This window comes from Pararge aegeria, chromosome 10, assembly GCF_905163445.1.
Source record: "Pararge aegeria chromosome 10, ilParAegt1.1, whole genome shotgun sequence".
Taxonomy (NCBI): Eukaryota; Metazoa; Arthropoda; class Insecta; order Lepidoptera; family Nymphalidae; genus Pararge; species Pararge aegeria.
The window spans coordinates 4,491,851-4,511,637 of NC_053189.1; the positions used below are offsets into that span (position 1 = coordinate 4,491,851).

The 19,787-nt window shown below is 35.0% G+C and overlaps 1 protein-coding gene and 1 non-coding gene across 2 annotated transcripts; one reads left to right on the forward strand and one right to left on the reverse strand.

The window, feature by feature from the left end:
- Positions 1 to 4,328: 4,328 nt before the first annotated feature.
- Positions 4,329 to 4,400, forward strand: Trnac-gca. The gene has a single exon. It is a non-coding gene; the product is annotated as a tRNA-Cys (tRNA).
- A 682-nt stretch (positions 4,401 to 5,082) lies between these two features.
- On the reverse strand, positions 5,083 to 19,116 carry LOC120626992. The gene is made up of 14 exons (XM_039894828.1): positions 18,926 to 19,116; positions 18,784 to 18,835; positions 18,360 to 18,501; positions 17,299 to 17,536; positions 16,567 to 16,731; positions 15,224 to 15,369; positions 14,233 to 14,447; positions 12,031 to 12,110; positions 11,566 to 11,789; positions 10,149 to 10,368; positions 9,299 to 9,422; positions 7,574 to 7,718; positions 7,026 to 7,159; positions 5,083 to 5,627 (listed from the first exon to the last, which is right to left on the reverse strand). Exons 1-14 carry the CDS (start codon positions 19,049 to 19,051, stop codon positions 5,506 to 5,508), a joined length of 2,133 nt encoding a protein of 710 aa, XP_039750762.1. The 5' UTR covers positions 19,052 to 19,116; the 3' UTR covers positions 5,083 to 5,505.
- Positions 19,117 to 19,787: the final 671 nt, after the last annotated feature.

Consider the following 19,787-nt stretch of genomic DNA (forward strand, 5'->3'; position numbering starts at 1 on the left):
AGACTGCAAGACCAAGACTGAATTTGGGCAACACTATATAATATAAATATACTAAATAAATATAAATATACTACGACAATACACACATCGCCATCTAGTCCCAAAGTAAGCGTAGCTTGTGTTATGGGTACTAAGATGACTGATATTTTTATGAATAATATTCATAAATACTTATAATATACAGATAAACACCCAGACACTGAAAAACATTCATGTTCATCACACAAACATGTTCCAGTTGTGGGAATCGAACTCACGGCCATGGACTCAGAAAGCAGGGTCGCTGCCCACTGCGCCAGTCGGCCGTCAAATATATATATACATATATATATATATATATATATATATATTTGTAGGTATATATATATATATATTTGACGTAATATATATATATATAAATAAAAATGAAGTGCAAGTATGTTTGTTATGTCAAAATAACGTCAACAAACCTACTTGCACTTCATTTTTATTTATTTGTAGAGTACGAAGGTCAGTTTAAGAATATAATGACAGCACGGACCTACGGCTTAACGTGTATCTAATGCCCCTTTTCATTAAACCTATGCATCGCCTAAACCGAATACCTAATGAATACCTTAAGGCAATGTTTATAGAAAAAAAACGCTTCATCAACTCTTAGGTGATAACTATAGGTTACGGTTAGGAAGGAACGGTTAATGTATGTCTAGGGATCTCCCTAAATCTCTTTAGATTAGGCGTTACTTATTTAGGCAATGCCTTGTTCGATGTTAATGAAAACAGGCATGCAGGAAAACTAAAGGCTTATATCGGACTTTTAAATTAGGTTTATCTATGGCTAAGAAGAGATAATCGGTGGGATCACACCCTAAGTTTAGTCAGGTGTTATAAAAATTATACAAACTTTCGTCGGTAAGAAACAATGCGGTAATCGAACGTTATTTCATACATTATTATGAGAAGTTTTAGGCTGCAGTCCACCATCCGGCCCAAGTGCGGATTGGTGGACTTTACACGCCTTTGAGGTCATGATACTTTATGAATTCTAAGGCATGCCATGCTTTGGCAGGTTGTCAAATGAATTTTATCCGTTAACATAATCGGAGGATATTTTTTTTTACTTCCTGCTTATGCTGAAGCAATATGGATCTAAGCCTTATGCCTTTCTCTCTATTCTCTCCTATTGTAGAGAAAACAAGACCCTGGAAATGGACGTGAATTGGTTGAGATTAGTTATTCTATGACATTGAAATTGTGCTCAACTATCCGTTCGAGAAATTGGAATGGCAGCCCCAAACTGGTAAGCGCAGCGTTGGTCGACCCCCAACAAGGTGGACAGACGAAATTTAGCGCTTCGCAAGTAGCCGCTGGATTCAAGGGACACAGAACCGTGGAATTTGGAACTCAAAGAAAAAATATAAAGTTTATTATGTCAACATTTTTAATGCCAGTCTTCAATTACATTGACAATAGGAAAACAATAGACGGATCACGTGACTTTATATCTAATGGTAAGAGTAGACCAAGATCTAATAATAATACCAGTTCAATTGATTATTTTAATTTAGTTTTCTGTAGGTTATAAGCAAAAGTATATATATATATATATATATATATAAATAAATAAATATACCTACTAAGTACGACAATACACATATCGCTATCTTACCCAAAAGTAAGCGTAGCTTGTATAATGGGTACTAGATAAGGGATAAGAGATGAATATTAGGCCAGTGCGGATTGATGGACTTCACTCGCCTTTGAGAAAATTATGGAGAACTCTTAGGCATGCAGGTTTCCTCACGAGGTTTTCCTTCACCATTGAAGCAAGTGATATTTTAATTATTTAAAACGCACATAACTTCGAAAAAGAGGTGCGCGCTGGGATTCGCACTTGGCATCCCGAAAGTGAAGCCGAAGTCCTACCCACTGGGCCATCACCGCTTCGTAAAGAAAATAATTTATACCAATCTTAATGAGAAGGGAATCGAAATAATTCCTACAAGTCAGTGGCGTGCACATGGTTTCTTACCAGGGTATGCATACAGCACTAAATTGCATAAAACGGTAAAATTTCTCCTCCTATACGACTTATATATAATTTTTTAAGGTATGCAATGCTTTCGTGCTTGTATGAAGTGCACGCCACTGCTACAAGAATATGAGTCTACTTTTCGTATTAGTCTGTGAATAATTGTACAATCATTCACAAAATGTGGGCCAAAAGGGAATCGATTCCGTTTATTAACCTCGCAGATCAAAGTGTGCGTTATATACAACCATCTATTTATTGACACAATGGTTTTTCGTCGGCAAATGTATACGTTCACTGAATGGCCTTTGAAGTTTTATGTTCCTGATTCGAACTGTCTATACCGAACTGACAGATTACTTTAACCGATAATTGAGTAATGTCGAAATACGTATTGCTCACATAAGCTTTGATTTGATGGTTTAGTTAAAAGTAATGTCATTTGAATGTTACAATCAAACGAAGCCCTGAACGTAAGCGCTCTAGAATATGATTTAGTCTATCGAGTCTACCGGTGATTCTAGAGCGGTCAGTTACCTTGGCCAACGAATTAGTTTAGCCATCCAAAGGGGAAATGCTGCCTGCATCTTAGAAACTGTGCCTCGCTGCGGTGGTTTCGAAGACGTTTTAGATTTTGTTTAGTTTCACATAGTTTATTTTAGGTTATATTTATAATACAAATATTTTAAAGAATAAATACATTTAATTAAAATTAATATTAAAAATAAAAAATAAAATTTTGAACATCTAAATGCAAGTTTGTTGAGCAACAAAGGTATAAATAATTATGGTGGGGGTATTGACTTGTCGCTTAGTGATTAGGATCGACTTCTATTTATTTGCTGACACAAATACTAACACTAAGCACTGTTCCAGCATGTTTACACATTAGTGTAAGTTACATAAACTAAGCATTAATCACTAAGCCAGTGTAAACTTGCCATTAAACAAAGGGGGAGTGCTGTCATCGTCTCATGCGGCCTTAACACCCTCGCTGCCGGAGTTAGTCTTAAATCCCTTATTACGCTTGGGATTTATTCCGTCGCCTTTACTGTATTAGACATTGCATTTCTCACATGACGACCTAACTTCTATTTCCCACTGCAGTATAAACAAACTAGCTGTTGCCCGCGACTTCGTCTGCGTTTGATTTTGTTTTTCGATGAGACATTCAATTTAGTTGTAATTAAAAAAAAACTTAAATATTCAGTATCGCTAAGCCTTAAATGAGGAGTTCTGTGCTCTATCTCCAACCACATTCAGATTTACACAAAGTTTGGGGAAAATTAAACACATATTATAACCTCTATACTTAGTACAAAATAATTATTTAAATCGGTTATAATTTGTCGGAGTTATGGTGTAAAATCGTCAAACACTTTCATCCCCTCTCCCAAAGGAACCGAGCTTAATGTCAGGATAACCTACAAACGTCATCATCATATAAACCCATTACTGGCCCACTGCAGGATACGGGTGTCCCACACATGAGAAGGGTGCAGGCCGAAGTCTACCACGCTGGCTCGGTGCGGATTGGTGGATTCTACATACCTTTGAAAACATTATAGAGAACTCTCATGCAGGTTTCCTCACGATTTTTTTCGAGTGATATTTTATCTTATATCTTTAAACGAGCAATTCTTTGGAATCTCGGAATCGGCTCCAACGATTTTCATGAAATTTAGTATACAGGAGCGTCGGGGGCGATAAATCGATCTAGCTAGGATAAATTTTTTGAAAATAAATTAAATATTAAATTAATCGTCATTTTATTTGTGTTTTCCGGTAATAACCGATTTGGTGCAACGAAGTTGCACGGGTCAGCTAGTTGGAATAAAACGATATGTTCTTTTTCACTTAGAAAAGTTATTTATTAATTTATTTTTTATTTATCTATACTCTTTATTTGTACACCATATCAAGTTCAGAAAAACAAAAGAAAAAAGAAAAAATACTTCTAAGGCTCTGCCAGGCAACCTTAGGATGGGTACACTGTTTAAAACATACATACGAATAACTATATACTAATAAATAGCCAATAAAAAATAAATATACTAATATATACTTTAGCATACCATAAATACAAAATAATAATAAGTTATGGTACGTGCTGGGATTCGAATATCTATTTTATATATCAGCATTTTCAATAAGCCACATTTCTACATACCGCCTACGAATACTTTACGTTTGTATGACGTCATTAGTAGCCGTATATTGTCGATTTCTTTCAAACGTGTGATGATGCAGATTTCCTTATATGTGATTTTTTAATGGTTTTACAAAACAGTTTGGTAATAATCACTGATACGTAAGAGGGGATATAGCTCAGTGGTAGAGCATTCGACTGCAGATCGAGAGGTCCCCGGTTCAAACCCGGGTGTCCCCTTAAAAGATATTTTTTAACCCTATAATATTTTTTGCATTTCTTCGAAACAAATGAAAATTTTTTTCGTTTTGCACTTAATTTATTTTGGCTTCATGATTTTTTTTTTCTCGGTCGTTAAAGATCATTACGGCAAAAAGTTCTTTAGCTGGCATCGGAATTATGATTTAATAGTTGTGCAATATTGTATTGCTGTGCTGTATTGGTGTCCCTCTTGGCGCAGCATCCAAGCTTTTGCGCTGTGATTTCAAGTTGGCAGTCCCGACTTCGATCCCTGGCATAAAACTGGCATGGCAACTAATGCGGCAATGTAGGAATTTATAATTACTGAATTGTCTTTTTGCCGCGTAGGTTTTTTGTGAGTCTAGTGAGCAAGTACTTAATCCAAATGTTTATTTTTCTTAGGAATATTTTTTGGCTTTTATATTGTACGGCCTTTGGACGGCTGAACGAAACTGTAAACTTTGTAAAAAGATAGTTTTCATCCAAGACTCATAGAATCATTTTTGTTACAGGAAACAACGATTTCTGCGTGATTTTTGGTACACATATGACATATTATAGTTACTGAAGCATTTTAACATTTTAAAGTTATTTTCTATGAGAGGCCTTTTTTTTATTACGGGGGAAAAATCAAATTAAAAAACAGATCCAGAGTAAATGTTTTAATAGAAAAATATGTGTAATAAAATATACAATAGTATCACAATTTTACTTAAAACTAAACATCAGTACAAATTTCATCCTGTAGACTTTAAAACATCCTAAATACAATCATACTCAAAAAAATTGAAAGAATTGAATAAAACACACTGATTTGCCTGTTATTATTATAAATATAAAGTCCTGGTTTAAATTTTTTTTGCAGTTCAGGAAAAACACTGAGACATTAAAGTAAAATGGAACTTTTCTGCTTTGTTTAAAAGCCTTAATTCGTGTATACTGCTTCACTCAGCGCTCTTGGCGGAAAGTTGGTAAAATCAAAATGAAAATTTGTAACACTTAATAGATTTACATAAGGTGGATTATACATTAAGGTTACGAAGTCGATTTTAGCTTTAGGTTAGAAGATTTCCATGAAAACAAAGGTAAACAGTAAACTGGTGATTTAGTTACTGTTCAAGAAGTCCATTTTCCTCGACAATGGGTTCCTGAGATGAACATATTTAGTGCAAATATATCGCAACTCCTCAACAGTTGTCACCTCGGCAACGTCTTCAGTGGGAGGATCTGAAATGATATAAGATATGATACAGGTACCTTTACATAGATTTTTATTCCTTAATCCTTCCTTATCCAATTGAGGGACATTTTAGTGTTTAGAGTCTAGCACAACTGACTATTTCAATAAAAAAAAAAATAAGCTTGTGTTATGGGTACTACGGTGACTTATGAATAATATACATAAAATGCTTATAATTTATATAAAAACACCCACACACTGACAAACATTCATGTTCATCGCACAATTTTCCAGTTGTGGTAATCGAAACCCCGGCCTTGGACTCAGAAAACAGTGTCGCTGCCCACTGCGCCAATCGGCCGCCGTATTGATCGTTGTGAGTAGAAAAGTCCTCTATAGCGAATAGTTGAAAAAGGGAATTGTTCCCGCTACGTCGCTCTCTGCTTTGAGATCATTCCCAAGACACCGCGCCTCGCGTTATATTCGGTTTGACTTTACATGAAATTTTAAATACCAGCACGTAAATGATGAAATTGTTGTTGTTATACTTCAGAGAGCGCGGTATGTGATCTTCCCGATTGTTATCACTTATATGTGATAGTATAATTTAATTTTTATTTCTGAACACCTCCTAGGTAGTGGTGAACGCCGTGGTTTTATAAGAGGGAGGTCCCCAGTGTTCGAAACTATGTAGCGGTAATTTAGGAATTTATTATTTCTGAGTCATAAACAACGTTTAACCGAATTACGCACTACTGTTGAAGGTAGCATAAGTGTATTTCACCTGTAAAAACATTAAATCAAAAGCATATTTATTGTTCCATACAAACTAACTCAAAACATTCTAAGTGTTTACTTATGACAACCATATTGATGATAAAAGCGCGCGCAAAGTACCAACGCTACGCGACGCGTACTTAATAAAGTCGCAGGATTCGCTTGATTCTACTTTTGCAATTGTCGTTAGAGCTATAACCATTGGCGTGCACAGACATACCATACCCGGTGTGCATACCCGGTCACACCGCAGTGTGACCGGGTATCTCCTTTATGAAACATAAAAAAGTTTTAGGGTAGGCAGTTCTTTTGTGCTTTTATGAAGTGCACGCCACTGGCTAAAACTGATATCATTCAGTAAAAACTATGCCAATGGTGTACTCAAAAACTCTTAGCGTTACGGTTTCACAGATAAGTCTCGAAACAGTAAATAATATGCCTCTAAAGCCTATACAGTAACATTTAGGTTTTTATCCACACGTTGTATATTGGTCTTGTCTGAAAAGTTACCCCCCACAGACAAATTTGGGCTCCAAAGCTATTTAGCGTATCGGTAGCGTACTGGCTAGCCGTGGAACAGTGGGGGGGGTCAAATCTTCAAATCTCTTTACTATGTCTCTTTACAGTGGGACATAATATTACAATTACCTATATGGATGTCACTTTACCTATATGCTGCCAAACTTGTGGTGGGAAAACGGGTTGCTGAGAGTAAACGTAGATCATTCGGCAATCTCTACGGAGACCTTCTGAGCAGTTTGCCTTTTTCTTCAGCTGCATTCGGTACCAAAACGCCGGTTTTCTGTTGAACAGTTATAATAAGAGATTTTCCGAGTTTTATGTTTTCTGTGTTTTCTGTTTTTGGACACAATGCACTACATGCAATAATTCTGTAAGTATTTTGTCTTTTCAATAATATAATTGAAGTTATTACATGATTTGCTAAATATACTACGACAATACATACAACGCCATCTAGTCCCAAAGTAAGCGTAGCTTGTGTTATGGGTACTAAGATGAATATTTTTATAAATAATATACATAAATACTTAGGATATACATATAAACAGCCAAACACATGCATGCTCACGACACAAACATTTTCCAGTAGTGGGAGTCGAACCCACGGCCTTGGGCTATGAAAGCAGGGTCGCTGAAAACTGCGCCAATCGGCCGTCAATTCAAGGGTTAAATTGTTGTTAGAAATTTGACTCACTTTAAATGATCCTGAACGACATTGTTTGCGATCGGTATGCAAATCTTTTGAACTGGTTCGCTCATTAGTTGTCCTACTGTTTTGATGGGAGACTTCTCTGATACGTAGTATTCTAGAAGTTTCGATGCCATCGGCTTCAGTTGAGCTTTAAAGAAAATTAGATTTTAGTACATAAAGTAAGTATGTATTAGTATGAACACAATTTTTATTAAATGAGGGATGTTTTCCAATTCAAATCCCAGTATCTCATCTTTTACTAATATATGTATAAAGCTGAAGAGTTTGTTTGTTTGTTTGTTTATTTACTTGATCTCAGAAACTAGTGGTCCGATTTGTAAAATTATTTCAGTGTTGGATTAGCCCATTTATCACACACCACGCTAAAACCAATAGGTACTTCCGCCGCGTGCGATGCGTAAACGAGTTTCGATAAAAACACGTATAACAAAATTGTCCCCCATTATAAGTTCTAAAAAACAGTTAGCCACAGCAAATGTTTATCTTTTAAGGTGGATAGTCGCGAGGAACCGCTAGTAACCTATGCAATGGATTTCTGTACAAAATTACAAGCGCACTAAAGCCGAAAATAGATACTAGTATTTAAATTAATTCAAAACAGAAGAGACATTAGGAAACTGTGCGTAAACAAGCAGAATTTTCTTCTCATGTGCAATGTCTCTCAATTAAAATCATATTACAACCCATGGGGAGATGGATTTCAGTACAACATTACAACCACGTCAAGCCAATGTTAAGACGTTCTTTACATTTAGATAACAGGTCTTGTAATAAGTAAACGTAAGAAAAAATATATTGGTTTTGAATTTTATGACTAATTGTTACAAACAATAAGGGGATATACCAAATAATCGGTAAATTTAGGATATTCTCAACCGAGGATAAGTCGAAGGAGGATCGGGCGCCGGCGTCATATTCATGCACGCCGCCTGCCCCCTTGATGAGGACCTCTGGGCGATGGGTGCAGGGAATCCGTCACCCATCCGTCACCCAATGTCCCAGAGGAGGGCCTGCAATGGCGAGCGCCGCTAGCTGGGTCGCGGATGTGTGCGAAAGCGTTCCCACGGCCCAGCTACCAGGCGACTGGTAGGAACACCGTGGGGTTTTAGTCGGTACACGTCCGACATAATCATGGTATCGATAAGGATTTCCCCACGTGAAAAAAAAAGGATATTGAAAAATAGGTAATATTTTACCACCTACTATGCATCTGTAGCATTTTCTTATTACGCCTTTTGCTTGGAAGGGGTTTTTATTCTTCTTTTCTATGTGCCTTTTATATAAGCTGTGATAGCCCAGTGGGTAGAAATTTGAATTCCGGTACGCGGTACCTCTAACTTTTCTAAGTTATGTGCGTTTTAAGAAATTAAAATATCACTTGCTTCAACGGTGAAGGAAAACATCGTGAGGAAACCTACATACCTGAGAGTTCATCATAAAATACTCAAAGGTGTGTGAAGTCCACCAATCCGCAGTGAGCCAGCGTGGTGGACTTCGGCCTTAACCCCTTCTTACTGTGGGAGGAGACCCGTGTAGTGGGCTGGTAAGGTGGTTGATATGATAGTAACGATGTGGCTATTTGCTTAGTCATTCTTTCTTCATTTATTCGTTCCTTAATCATTCATTCATTCAATAGTGCGTTGAACAGCCGTTAATGTTTGCATGCAGACAGCTAACTAGAGTTTAAGCGTAAAGAAAAAAAATTACCGAAATCAGCTCTCAAGCACATTTCTGCGCGGTATAGATGCTCTAAGCAAACGTGGACTTGAGCAAACTTCATCAGCAAATTCTTCCAAGGGCTTATGTCTATTTCATCTGCTATTAATGGTACCTTGGGAAAGTTAAATAATATAAGATAGAAATAAATATATTGTAGAGTCAAAAACTTTGTTGGTTTTGAGGAATTCAGATGACAATTTAGTATCATTGATAAAAGCAGTATTTTATAGTGTTATTTTATAGTGTTTACGTTTTTGTTTCAGAATTATAAATCTTATTTTAGGGATGTAAAGGAATGTCATATAAAATATTCATTTTAAAATAATACTGCTTTCAGCAATGGTATAAAGCCATAATTGTAATTATGTAGGATGATGGAATAAAATCATCGATCACTAATAAATTAAATGCTTAGGAATGCAGGGTAGGCAGTTCTTTTATGAATTTATGATGTTCAAACCCGTGACCGTGGCTGGTTACAATCTAAGATATGCTTCCAAGCGTTTTAGCGTTACTGGTCGATGCTGACTGCAAACTGATTTATCGAAATCCCCGATTCAAAATAGTATATATTATTCTACTACTCCATCCCTTCCATTTGATACCCACATTAAGGCAGCTTAAAACAAAAAATTTTGTACGCCATTTTGTGGAGGCAGCCATTTTGGACCGATTTAAAACACAGCTAAGAACACTCTCAACTGATTTCAAACAAAAAATAGAAAATAAAAAATTAATCCATCCGGGAGCAACGATGCCACAGTCAGATACACACAGACCTCAAACTTATAGCACCCGGTCGTTTTTGCGTTGAGGGTTAATACATCTTCACACTTACCTCATTAGCATCTTTCTTTTCGCTCACTAATCCGTGTTTCTTCAGAGACGCAAAGTCATCAACAGTCAATTCGTTCGGGTCTTCTATACAAAATGATTCGGCGTCGATGCGTATCGAATTTTCCGATGTGGCGATGTTTTCAAATGGATTTAAAGTAAAATCTCCGCCCATTGTCATGTCTTGTATAGTTTGGTTTATCTGCTCTATGGATTCGTGGGACCTTGGTAAAAAGGAAAATAGAAACATTACAGTCTATTCACTTTAACTTGTCCCCTTTAAAAATGAGGAACAAGTTAAAGTGAATGGACTATAGCTTGCCGTTTCGGCGGTTTGACTTTGAATTCTTTATTTATTTTATTTTAATTCGTTACAGTATGGCTTAACACAGGGCGCCACGTTGCAGGACGTTTTCTTTGCATGCCCTGCGCAGTGTTGCTTTGTATATAGGGCCTGGGCCACATCTGGGCCATCTGCATGGTCCGTCTATTATTAATATAAATAAAAAAAAACTTTTAAACTATTCCCAAAAAGGTGCTTGCAATTAAAGTTACTGTCTTACCTATATTAATTCTGGATAGATACTTTGTTACGAGTGTCCAAAGAACTAAAATTAGAATAACTAAAACACTAATAAGTTCCAGAGTCTAGTTTTTAAACTGTAAAATATTGGAAAAGAGCAACTGCTGAATTTCTTTCCGGCTTCATATCGGTAAAAATCTGTTGTCCGAACCGGTGGTAGAGCTACTGCGCACAGACAGACCGACGTGCCAAAGGTGTAAAAAAGTATAATGTAAAACAATATTCAAATTACTCAGTGGGTACTCACAAGCATGTTTTATAAATATCAAATATAAGTGTAATATATATAAAATAAGTTAAGTATATAAACAAACTAAGTAATAAATATTTTCTTTATCTAAGGGTGCTGCTGCTATATTAAAAAAAAAATTGAAAAAAACTTTACACTTAAAAGTTACAAAAATAATGTTAAAATTATAAGACCGGTACTTAAGAAGGAGTAGACTCTAGACCTACTTAAAATAAATAAAATCGCATTTGAATAAAATATAATTATTTTGTATGTTACAATGTTGTACATGTTTAGGGAACTCTAAAAACCTGTTCAAATTCAAAAATTCAAAATTCAAATTCAAAATTCATTTATTTCAAGTAGGCCTAATATAAGCACTTTTGAAACGTCAAGTCTGTCTATGTGTAGTGACTCTACCACCGGTTCGGAAGGCAGATTCTACCGAGAAGCCGGCAAGAAACTCAGCAGTTGCTCTTTTCCAATATCAACAATTTACATTTTACATTTCAAAATTCATTTTTCTTTCTTGTGAGAGATGAAAGCGGAGCCGGATGCTTCCAAGCAACAAATTGTATTTTGTTACAGTTCCATGTAAATAATAATTACCTTGCATCTGCATTCCAGATCCCGGCTATAAAGAAAGAATGTTCCAAAAGAGACATCACTCTTGTGTACTCCCACATAGTTTTCTCTATGCCAACCTGTGCTACGAGGGATAGCGTTTGCGGTGGACTTGAACGAAGGTTTTTAAGAACTTTGGCAGTTTGGGAGTGGCCTCGAGACAGTTTTAATACTAATTTCGACAGGTAGCTTTTGTTGTTAACATCAATCTGTGAATAATCGATTTTTTGTTTTCATGGTCAGTATTCTAAGATATATTTACATATGGATATAAAAATTTAGTGATGGTTTAATGTATCATATACTATCGGTGGATATAAGAAAGACATTACATAGATGTTCATTATATTAACAATTTAGTTAGACACTTTTTCTACGACCTACCTGGCGCAAGGTTTGCTATCTATGTATGCTCTTTCACTTATGCCATAGTAAAAAAAAGGTACTCACAAAAGGTCGTATTTTCCCCGAAGATATAAATTTAAGAGCCTGCATTAATAATGATATGAGCTCCTCTGCTGTTTCACAGTCTGAAAAAAAAAAGGTGTTAAGTTTAAAACGTAGAAACATTAAAATAAATTAAAATAAAAAAGCCTTTTAATTCTTGCTTACATTACATAGATTATATTGCAATACATATAATGATTTTACGTGAATACATAGAAAAGAAATAAAAAATAAAACAGAAAAAAACATAAATTTAAAAAGTGGTTCTAAATTGCATTTAAGAGATTAATAATTATGATCTGGTATAATATATCTTCTAGCAAGAACCTCTCTCATGCGAGGGTAAGGCCTCCTCTGGTCTCTATCCTTGGCTACTTGTATCCAGTTTATGCTTTAGCAATATCGTCGGACCATCTTGCATGTAGTCTGCCTACCTTTCTATGCAGAACCTGGCCATGACGTCAGCCTTATTGTCTAACGGTCGTCAACCATCCTAGCTATAACGCCGTGCGTTTGGAACCCTCCTAGCTTTAGTACTGAGTTAACGAATAGCTATACCCATCACCTAACGTTAATGGTAACATATTATATGTAAGAAGGCTTCATAAGTGCATGTGATAGGACCTACACGAATAAAATATTTTTTGGTTAAAGCTCTCAATTACTAAATTCATCAGCTAGATAGGTCCCATTCATAGAAAGAGAGAAAGCTTTTCAGCTTTCGGGACTTTGTGTCCAAAATACATTAAGAAGTATGTTTATGACTTTCAGCTTTGATACATGGTATCTTAATCAGAGTTATTTATGGAGCGATAGAGAGCTATGCTTGGATCTCTGTGTGATCAAAGTAGAGGAGCAAAGAAAAAAAAAACTCAATACAATAAACTCTAAACTTATTAAATGTTTATGTTTTCTAAGAAGAAAATTATTTCCAAATATAATAAAAACTATTAATCATATATTTAATATTATCATTTGTTTTTATAATTTAATTAAAAATATTGGTCTTGTAAATCAAAAATAAGAAAATTTCTTTAAAAACTTATAGAAGGAATAGAGTTACTGATATCACATCGCAGCGGGGCACATAGCACAGAGAATGAACGGATGTTGGCATTGGATTGTTGCCTTAAGATGCTGGAATGGCGACAGGTAAACTCAGCGTTTTCAGACTCTAGAGTGGTGACATCAGACAAGTGGCCCAAGACTGTGGAATTTGAAACAGAGCTATTTCCAACTGAGGACTTTGCTTGATTTGATGACATTAGAATTATACTAAGCCAATTAAGGGTTATTTAATACTTTAGTGTTATGTTTATTTATTTATTTATTACGAGCACTTACAACATGTAATATACTAGTTCTTAAATGTAGCACACACACAAAAACATGGACTGATATGCACGCCAGTTAAAAGTGCACATAGCATTGACAAAGTATCACGTAAACTTAATTTGACAAAAAAATTCAACTCCCCGATAATTGGTGAATTTCCTAAAAGCTGTGGGCGAAATGCCAGGTATCCTTTCGCATAACTCGTTGTATTTCACACATATCATATATATACTTTATGTATAACACACATAATGGTCACACATATGGTTATCGCCATCATCTCACTACCGTGTAATTCTTATGTACGCATCAAAAGTGCCACCTGTGGGCACTTGAATAAAGATATTTTTTGACTTTTGACTTTGACACATTATATTATATTATTGACGGTCGATTGGCGCAGTGGGCAGCGACCCTGCTTTCTGAGTCCAAGGCCGTGGGTTCGATTCCCACAACTGGAAAATGTTTTTGTGATGAATATGAATGAATGAATGAATGAATAATAATAATAATAATAATAATAATAACACTTTTATTGTACACCAAATAAACATATAGTAAAATTATAAGTAAAAATTTAACAAAAAATATACAATTTGGCGGCCTTATTGGTACATAGCGATCTCTTCCAGGAATATGAATGTTTTTTAGTGTCTGGGTATATTGTAAGTTTTTATGTACATTATTCATAAAAATATTCCTCAGTCATCTTAGTACCCATAACACAAGCTACGCTTACTATGGCGATGTGTGTACTGTCGTAGTTTATTTATTTATTTTCTTATGTAAAGACTTAAGTAATTAATAAGACAAAACCTTTGTTTTTTTTTGTGTTAACCGAAATAAAAGCCTCATTATAGAGAAGCGTACCTCTTAAAATATCCCATAATTTGTAAGTAAAGTCGTTGCTTGAGCCCTGGGTGGTCATATTGGACATGCACTGTCGTAAGCTACTTGTGTCTTCTGTGATACAAACACAACCACCTGCGGGGCACTCCGCAGTATAAGTGTATGTTTCCGTTTCATTCAGCAAGTTGTTGAGACGTTTTGTGTTGTTTAGACGTTTCATTCCTTGGAAGATGTTTCTAAAACAAAATAACTGATATTAAAACATTATTGTGGTCAATCAATTATACATTTCATATAACTTACAAATTAAACTTAACCGCCACAACTGTATAATGTTTGTGTGGTGAACATGAAAGTTTTTCAATGTCTGGATGTTTATCTGTATTTATGTATATTATTTAAAAAAAATATTCATCAAGCATCTTAGTACCCATAACACAAGCTACGCTTACATTGGGTCTAGATGGCGATGTGTGTATTGTAGTAATATATTTATTATTTATTTATTTATTTATTGAAAATATGTTATAGTTGACTAGCGACCCGACCCGATTTCGCACGGGTGCAATGTATGTAAGTGTGTATGTAATTTGAATTTGTTTTTTCCAGTTTGAATGTCGCACCTCCCAGCCGCCACTGCTTTTTTGAACTCTGTTATCGTCAAGATATTTAATTTAAACCATATTATTTGGCTCCTGCGAACAGCAGGAGAATCCGTTTGGTGTAATTTATAATTTCTTTAATCCGTATACTCCACACCAAACAGATCCTCGGCAATGTACCCACTACGCACGTTTCTCTCCAAAAATGCATCCTCAGGAGATGTTGACTTTACAATGAATAATTGTTAAGTAACAATTCTCCGGCTGTTCGCGGAGTATAGCAAATTAAGCTTAATTTTCGTAATACATTATGGATTTCCGCAAAGTAACGCCTGCTTCTATCCAATATTTAGTAAAAACAAAAGAAAAATATCTACTAGGTAACGTAATAATAAAAAACAACATATTACCTTATAACAGCAGTTTCTAAGTTAACGGAGTTGAGTCCAGCTGCAGTCATGTCTACTAGAAGTTGATTGATGTTGTGTAATGCAGTGACTGACTTCCATATAGCATTGCACGGGCTTGCCAAGTGACCTATAGCCACTTCTTGTTCCTGAAAAGTAAGATATTACCCGCATTAGAATAACATATGGTTTCTTTATCTAAGACTGTAGCTACATCCCTTTTATAATATAATATGTGGCAAATGACTCTTATTATTTTTCTGCTAGCAAAACTGAAAAACATAGTATGTAACACCTAGTTTAGTAGTCAAATAGCTTTATTGGGGGGAAGTACTACTGCCATGCCCATTTACATTTCCTGCCGCAGAGCAGTATTGTTGCAATATTGTGTTTGAATGTGTACTTGAGGCTTAATGTCTACACTTTAGGTTGATGGATAGAGGGGTGGCAGATTGCATGATGTGGTCCTAACATGCCAATGCAACCTGTATCGTATTTATTATACCCTATAATATAGGTAGGTATTGTAAGTTAGTTATATGTATATATAGGTATATATGCAAATATATATGTTTAATTATATGCACCACCTAAATCTCTTCTTGAGCAGTGTTTTACACCTTTGGCCTGGAAGAGATCGCTATGTAGCTTTTTGTTAAATTTTTATTTATAATTTTTCTATATGATTATTTTGTAATCAATAAAAGTGTATTCATTCATTCATTCACCCTTTCAGCTTTCTAATCTTGCGTATCTCCAAGCAATATTAAAGGTGCTTTCAGTATATTCGACTATTAATAGCTACAGAATATTTTTTCACTGAAGCATAGGAGCGGGACAGTAAAATATATCGCCGCCGCGCGGTGCCTCTTGCAGTTGTATTAGGATGATTCTTAACATATCATCATCATCATCATCATCATCATCAATTCAATCAATTGACGTCCCCTGCTGGACATAGATCTTTTGTAGGGAGTTCCACAATACACTATCCTGGGCCGCTTGTCTCCAGCGGCTCCCAGCGACTCGCCTGATATCGTCTGTTTACCTCGTTGGAGGCCAACCTACGCTGCGTTTACCGGTGCGGTGTCGCCATTTCAGCAACTTAAGACCTCAATGTCTATTGGTTCTCCAAGCTATGTGCCCTGCCCATTGCCACTTCAGCGTCGCAACTCGCTGAGCTATGTCAGTAACTCTAGTTCTTTTACAGATCTCCTCATTTCTGATTTGATCAAACCGAATTATTAAATATTATATATTATATACATATATTGTTTGTTGAAAATTTTATTATTTCATTATTATTTTTGCTGTATCCGACATGTAATGGGTGTATGTATACTTACAAATTGGACTTTACAGCTAATAAAGGGTATCAGAAGAGTCTTAGCACTCCATTCACAATAAAGCTCAGTAACACCGCCATGTGGTGCATTCAGTTGTTCCTCCATTGTGAGAGAGCTGTATGATATACCTGATATTGTGTACTTGCAGTCTACAGATACTGTAATCTAAAAAAGAAAATTAAGTATATTGTTATTTTTAAGTTAGCTAAAAAACTATGAAGGCGTCTGCCGGCTCACGCGGAAAGGCGGGCGTCGGCGACTTCAAACACTCGGCTGGTTATACCTACCTGCTTAATATTTGAATTTTTTGTCTTATAACGAATGCATAAGTAGAAATATGTAAATGTGTTGTTAAATGATTAAATCATTTATTATTTATTTTATATCAATTTATTTATTTCTAGATTGTTTCCAAAGGAGTCTACGGCAAACTTTTTGGGTGCCTAAAATATAAAAAGCTTAGTCTATGTTATAAAACATAATTACAACAACGGGAAGGTCCACTGAGTAATTGGTGTGGTAATTAGTAGATAGTTAAGAATTTATCAAATAGCAAACCAAACCTTTTATTTAAATTGTTCATTAATAATCTATTTTTAAATTTCACATACAAACAACTAGGCATAATTTTGGTGGTGTTCTTGCAATGTTCTCTAAACTAGTAACACTTCAAGTAATATTAAATTAATGGATCAAAGATTAACATACTTTTATAGTAATTTTATCACTTACCAAATTTTCACTAACTTGCTCTTGTGATGCGAACTCTTGAACTAAATTGTCAACATCTACTTCTTCTAGTAACATTGAGCCTACATAAGTAACAATGCCTCTAGCAAATTCCTCTACATTTGACTGGCTATTAATAAGTACTGTTTTAGCTTCAGCCGGTTTGCAAAGTATCCACATAGGTATTGAATCTTCTTTAGGTACTGCACTACAACTTTGGCTGTAAAGGTTGAGTATGTCTCTACAAAAAAACAATGAGTAAAAAAAATTGTAGTATATGCAATATAGTAAAGAATAGAAAGAGAAAGTTGCTAGATCAGTTCAGTAGTGTTATTTAAAACCAATAGCCTAACATGTCTACTTCTGTTTCGAAATTAACTAAATAATTTTTCATAGACAGAAAATCTGAGAGGGAGCTGGCTGACTAAGGCTGAGACGTAAAGTAAGTGTACTTAACATACAACAAGACAAAGTTATGTGTCTGATATTAATCTGCCTATATGTAAAAATAAGTAGTCACTAAGTCAAAGTACACTATATAAATCTCAGCCCTAATTCTTGCCTAGATGGTGATAACAAAAAAAAAACCTGGCTAAGTTTGTTGTGGGCTCTACTTAGACCAGGCGTGTTTGGAACCCTCCTAGCTTTAGTTTTTAACAAATGCAGTTATCACCATCACTAATAGTGAACGCTTCATAAGTGCATTTAATAAGGTCTGCATGAATAAAATATTTTTGAATTTGAATTTGAATTTTAAATCGAATTTATAAGATAGGAGGCCCGTTTACCGCATGGGGACATAAGATGATGAGTGAGCATTAAACACATTCACCGGGGCAGTAAACACCTACCAGCTCAGATGCTTCTATGTCTTTATCTGGCCTCTATAATGCCAGGAGTACTTAGCAAGCCATCATTTATGACTAGTAGTAATATTTATTGGCATTTTAGCACTGGCATGCTGGACAATCACTATGAATGAACAAAGAATAGATGTAATTGCCAGAAAGATAGAGGTATAAAACTGGCTATTAATTATTATGATGTATATAAAATCAAATTACCTTGCTTGATCCATCTCTATAGGCGCATGTAACACCTCTTCCTTTCTCCACAACTGAGGTTCATCAGATAACATAGTATCATCGAGTATAGTATGCAAACTCAAGTCTAACTTCAGTGGAGATCCTGTTAAGTCTAATTCCTCTGTAAAAACAAAATAAACATAAACCTTTTTAGAATACTTTAAGGACCTTAGCCGCTCTGAAGTACGAACCAGCTCACTACAGGGTGGACAATAATTTAGGGGCCTAAGTAACTATACTTACTCAGGCACAACACAACCTACATATTATTCATAATAATTTTTAGTGAGTGCGAATCGTATTAAAATATTGAAGTACTCATAAAATGATTGTCAATAATATTGTGTGTGTGCGGAGGGCCTCAAAAAATAAGTTTAAGTAGGTACATTTTATACGAATTTACCTTTTTCATTATTATTTTTAGTAGGACCCGATGTTGTGTTCGGTTGTTTTGCCTAAAATATTAAAAATGTAAAGTATAAAACCAAAGCAATTATTTGAATTTGGAATATCTGCACGTTAAAGTATCTTAAACAAAAACACACTTTGGCGTACACTATGGTGATTTCTTTAATTTCTTGCGTATACATTTCCACATAACTTGGGCTTGTTTGTTTTTCTATTACATATTTTGAATATCTGTCTATAATTGGTTGAAATAAACTCTCCATTTTTTATTTAAAAAATAATTATTAATAATATTCTCAAGGACTGACTCGAATCCGTTGAATTTATTTTTAAATTTAGAACTTTAATCTGAAATAAATAACATCTGTCAATCTGACATTAGTTCTACCAATGGCTATGGAAGCTACGAAAAGTCGTTCAAAAACAAGATGACAATTTTAATACGATTGATTTTCTATAATAAATTAAAATGAATGAATATTAGTGGTTAATTATCTTGGTTAAGTAAGTTTATAGTATATTACTAATATGTGATACTAAAAAATATTTTATTTATTTCCGTCTACAACAATTTATGTATATATTTTAGAATACTTTCGAGTACAAACTAGATGGCGCTGTAGTAAACGCAATATTCGCCACCTACTGTTAACAAACAAAAAATTATTTTAAACGTCTACACTAGGTGGCACTGAGCTACATTGCGCGCGTGTCAGTGAACACCTAGCCCCGAAATGCCTAAATCTATTGTAATAATGAGTGACATTAGCTCTGTGCTACACATTTTCATGTAAATTTTTTATACAAGCTATTACATTTTATATACCCATAACAATATCTATGTTACTTCTGACTGAAAACAAAATGAAAAAAATAAAATGTTTATTATGTAACCTACATATTTGCAGTTTGATTGAACTTTGTAACTTTTCTTTCGTTTCTCTTTATATAATGATAGTTGACGGAAAAATCTGATCATCTGAAATCGGACCATCTGAT

Excerpts from the sequence above, each read along its gene's own strand:
- LOC120626992 (XM_039894828.1), bottom strand. The coding sequence starts at position 19,051 with ATGGAGAGTTTATTTCAACCAATTATAGACAGATATTCAAAATATGTA. Across the intron at positions 17,537-18,359 it reads ATAGAGATGGATCAAGCAAG|AGACATACTCAACCTTTACA; the intron begins GTAATTTGATTT and ends GTTTTTTTGTAG. Across the intron at positions 9,423-10,148 it reads AAAAGAAAGATGCTAATGAG|GTACCATTAATAGCAGATGA; the intron begins GTAAGTGTGAAG and ends AACTTTCCCAAG.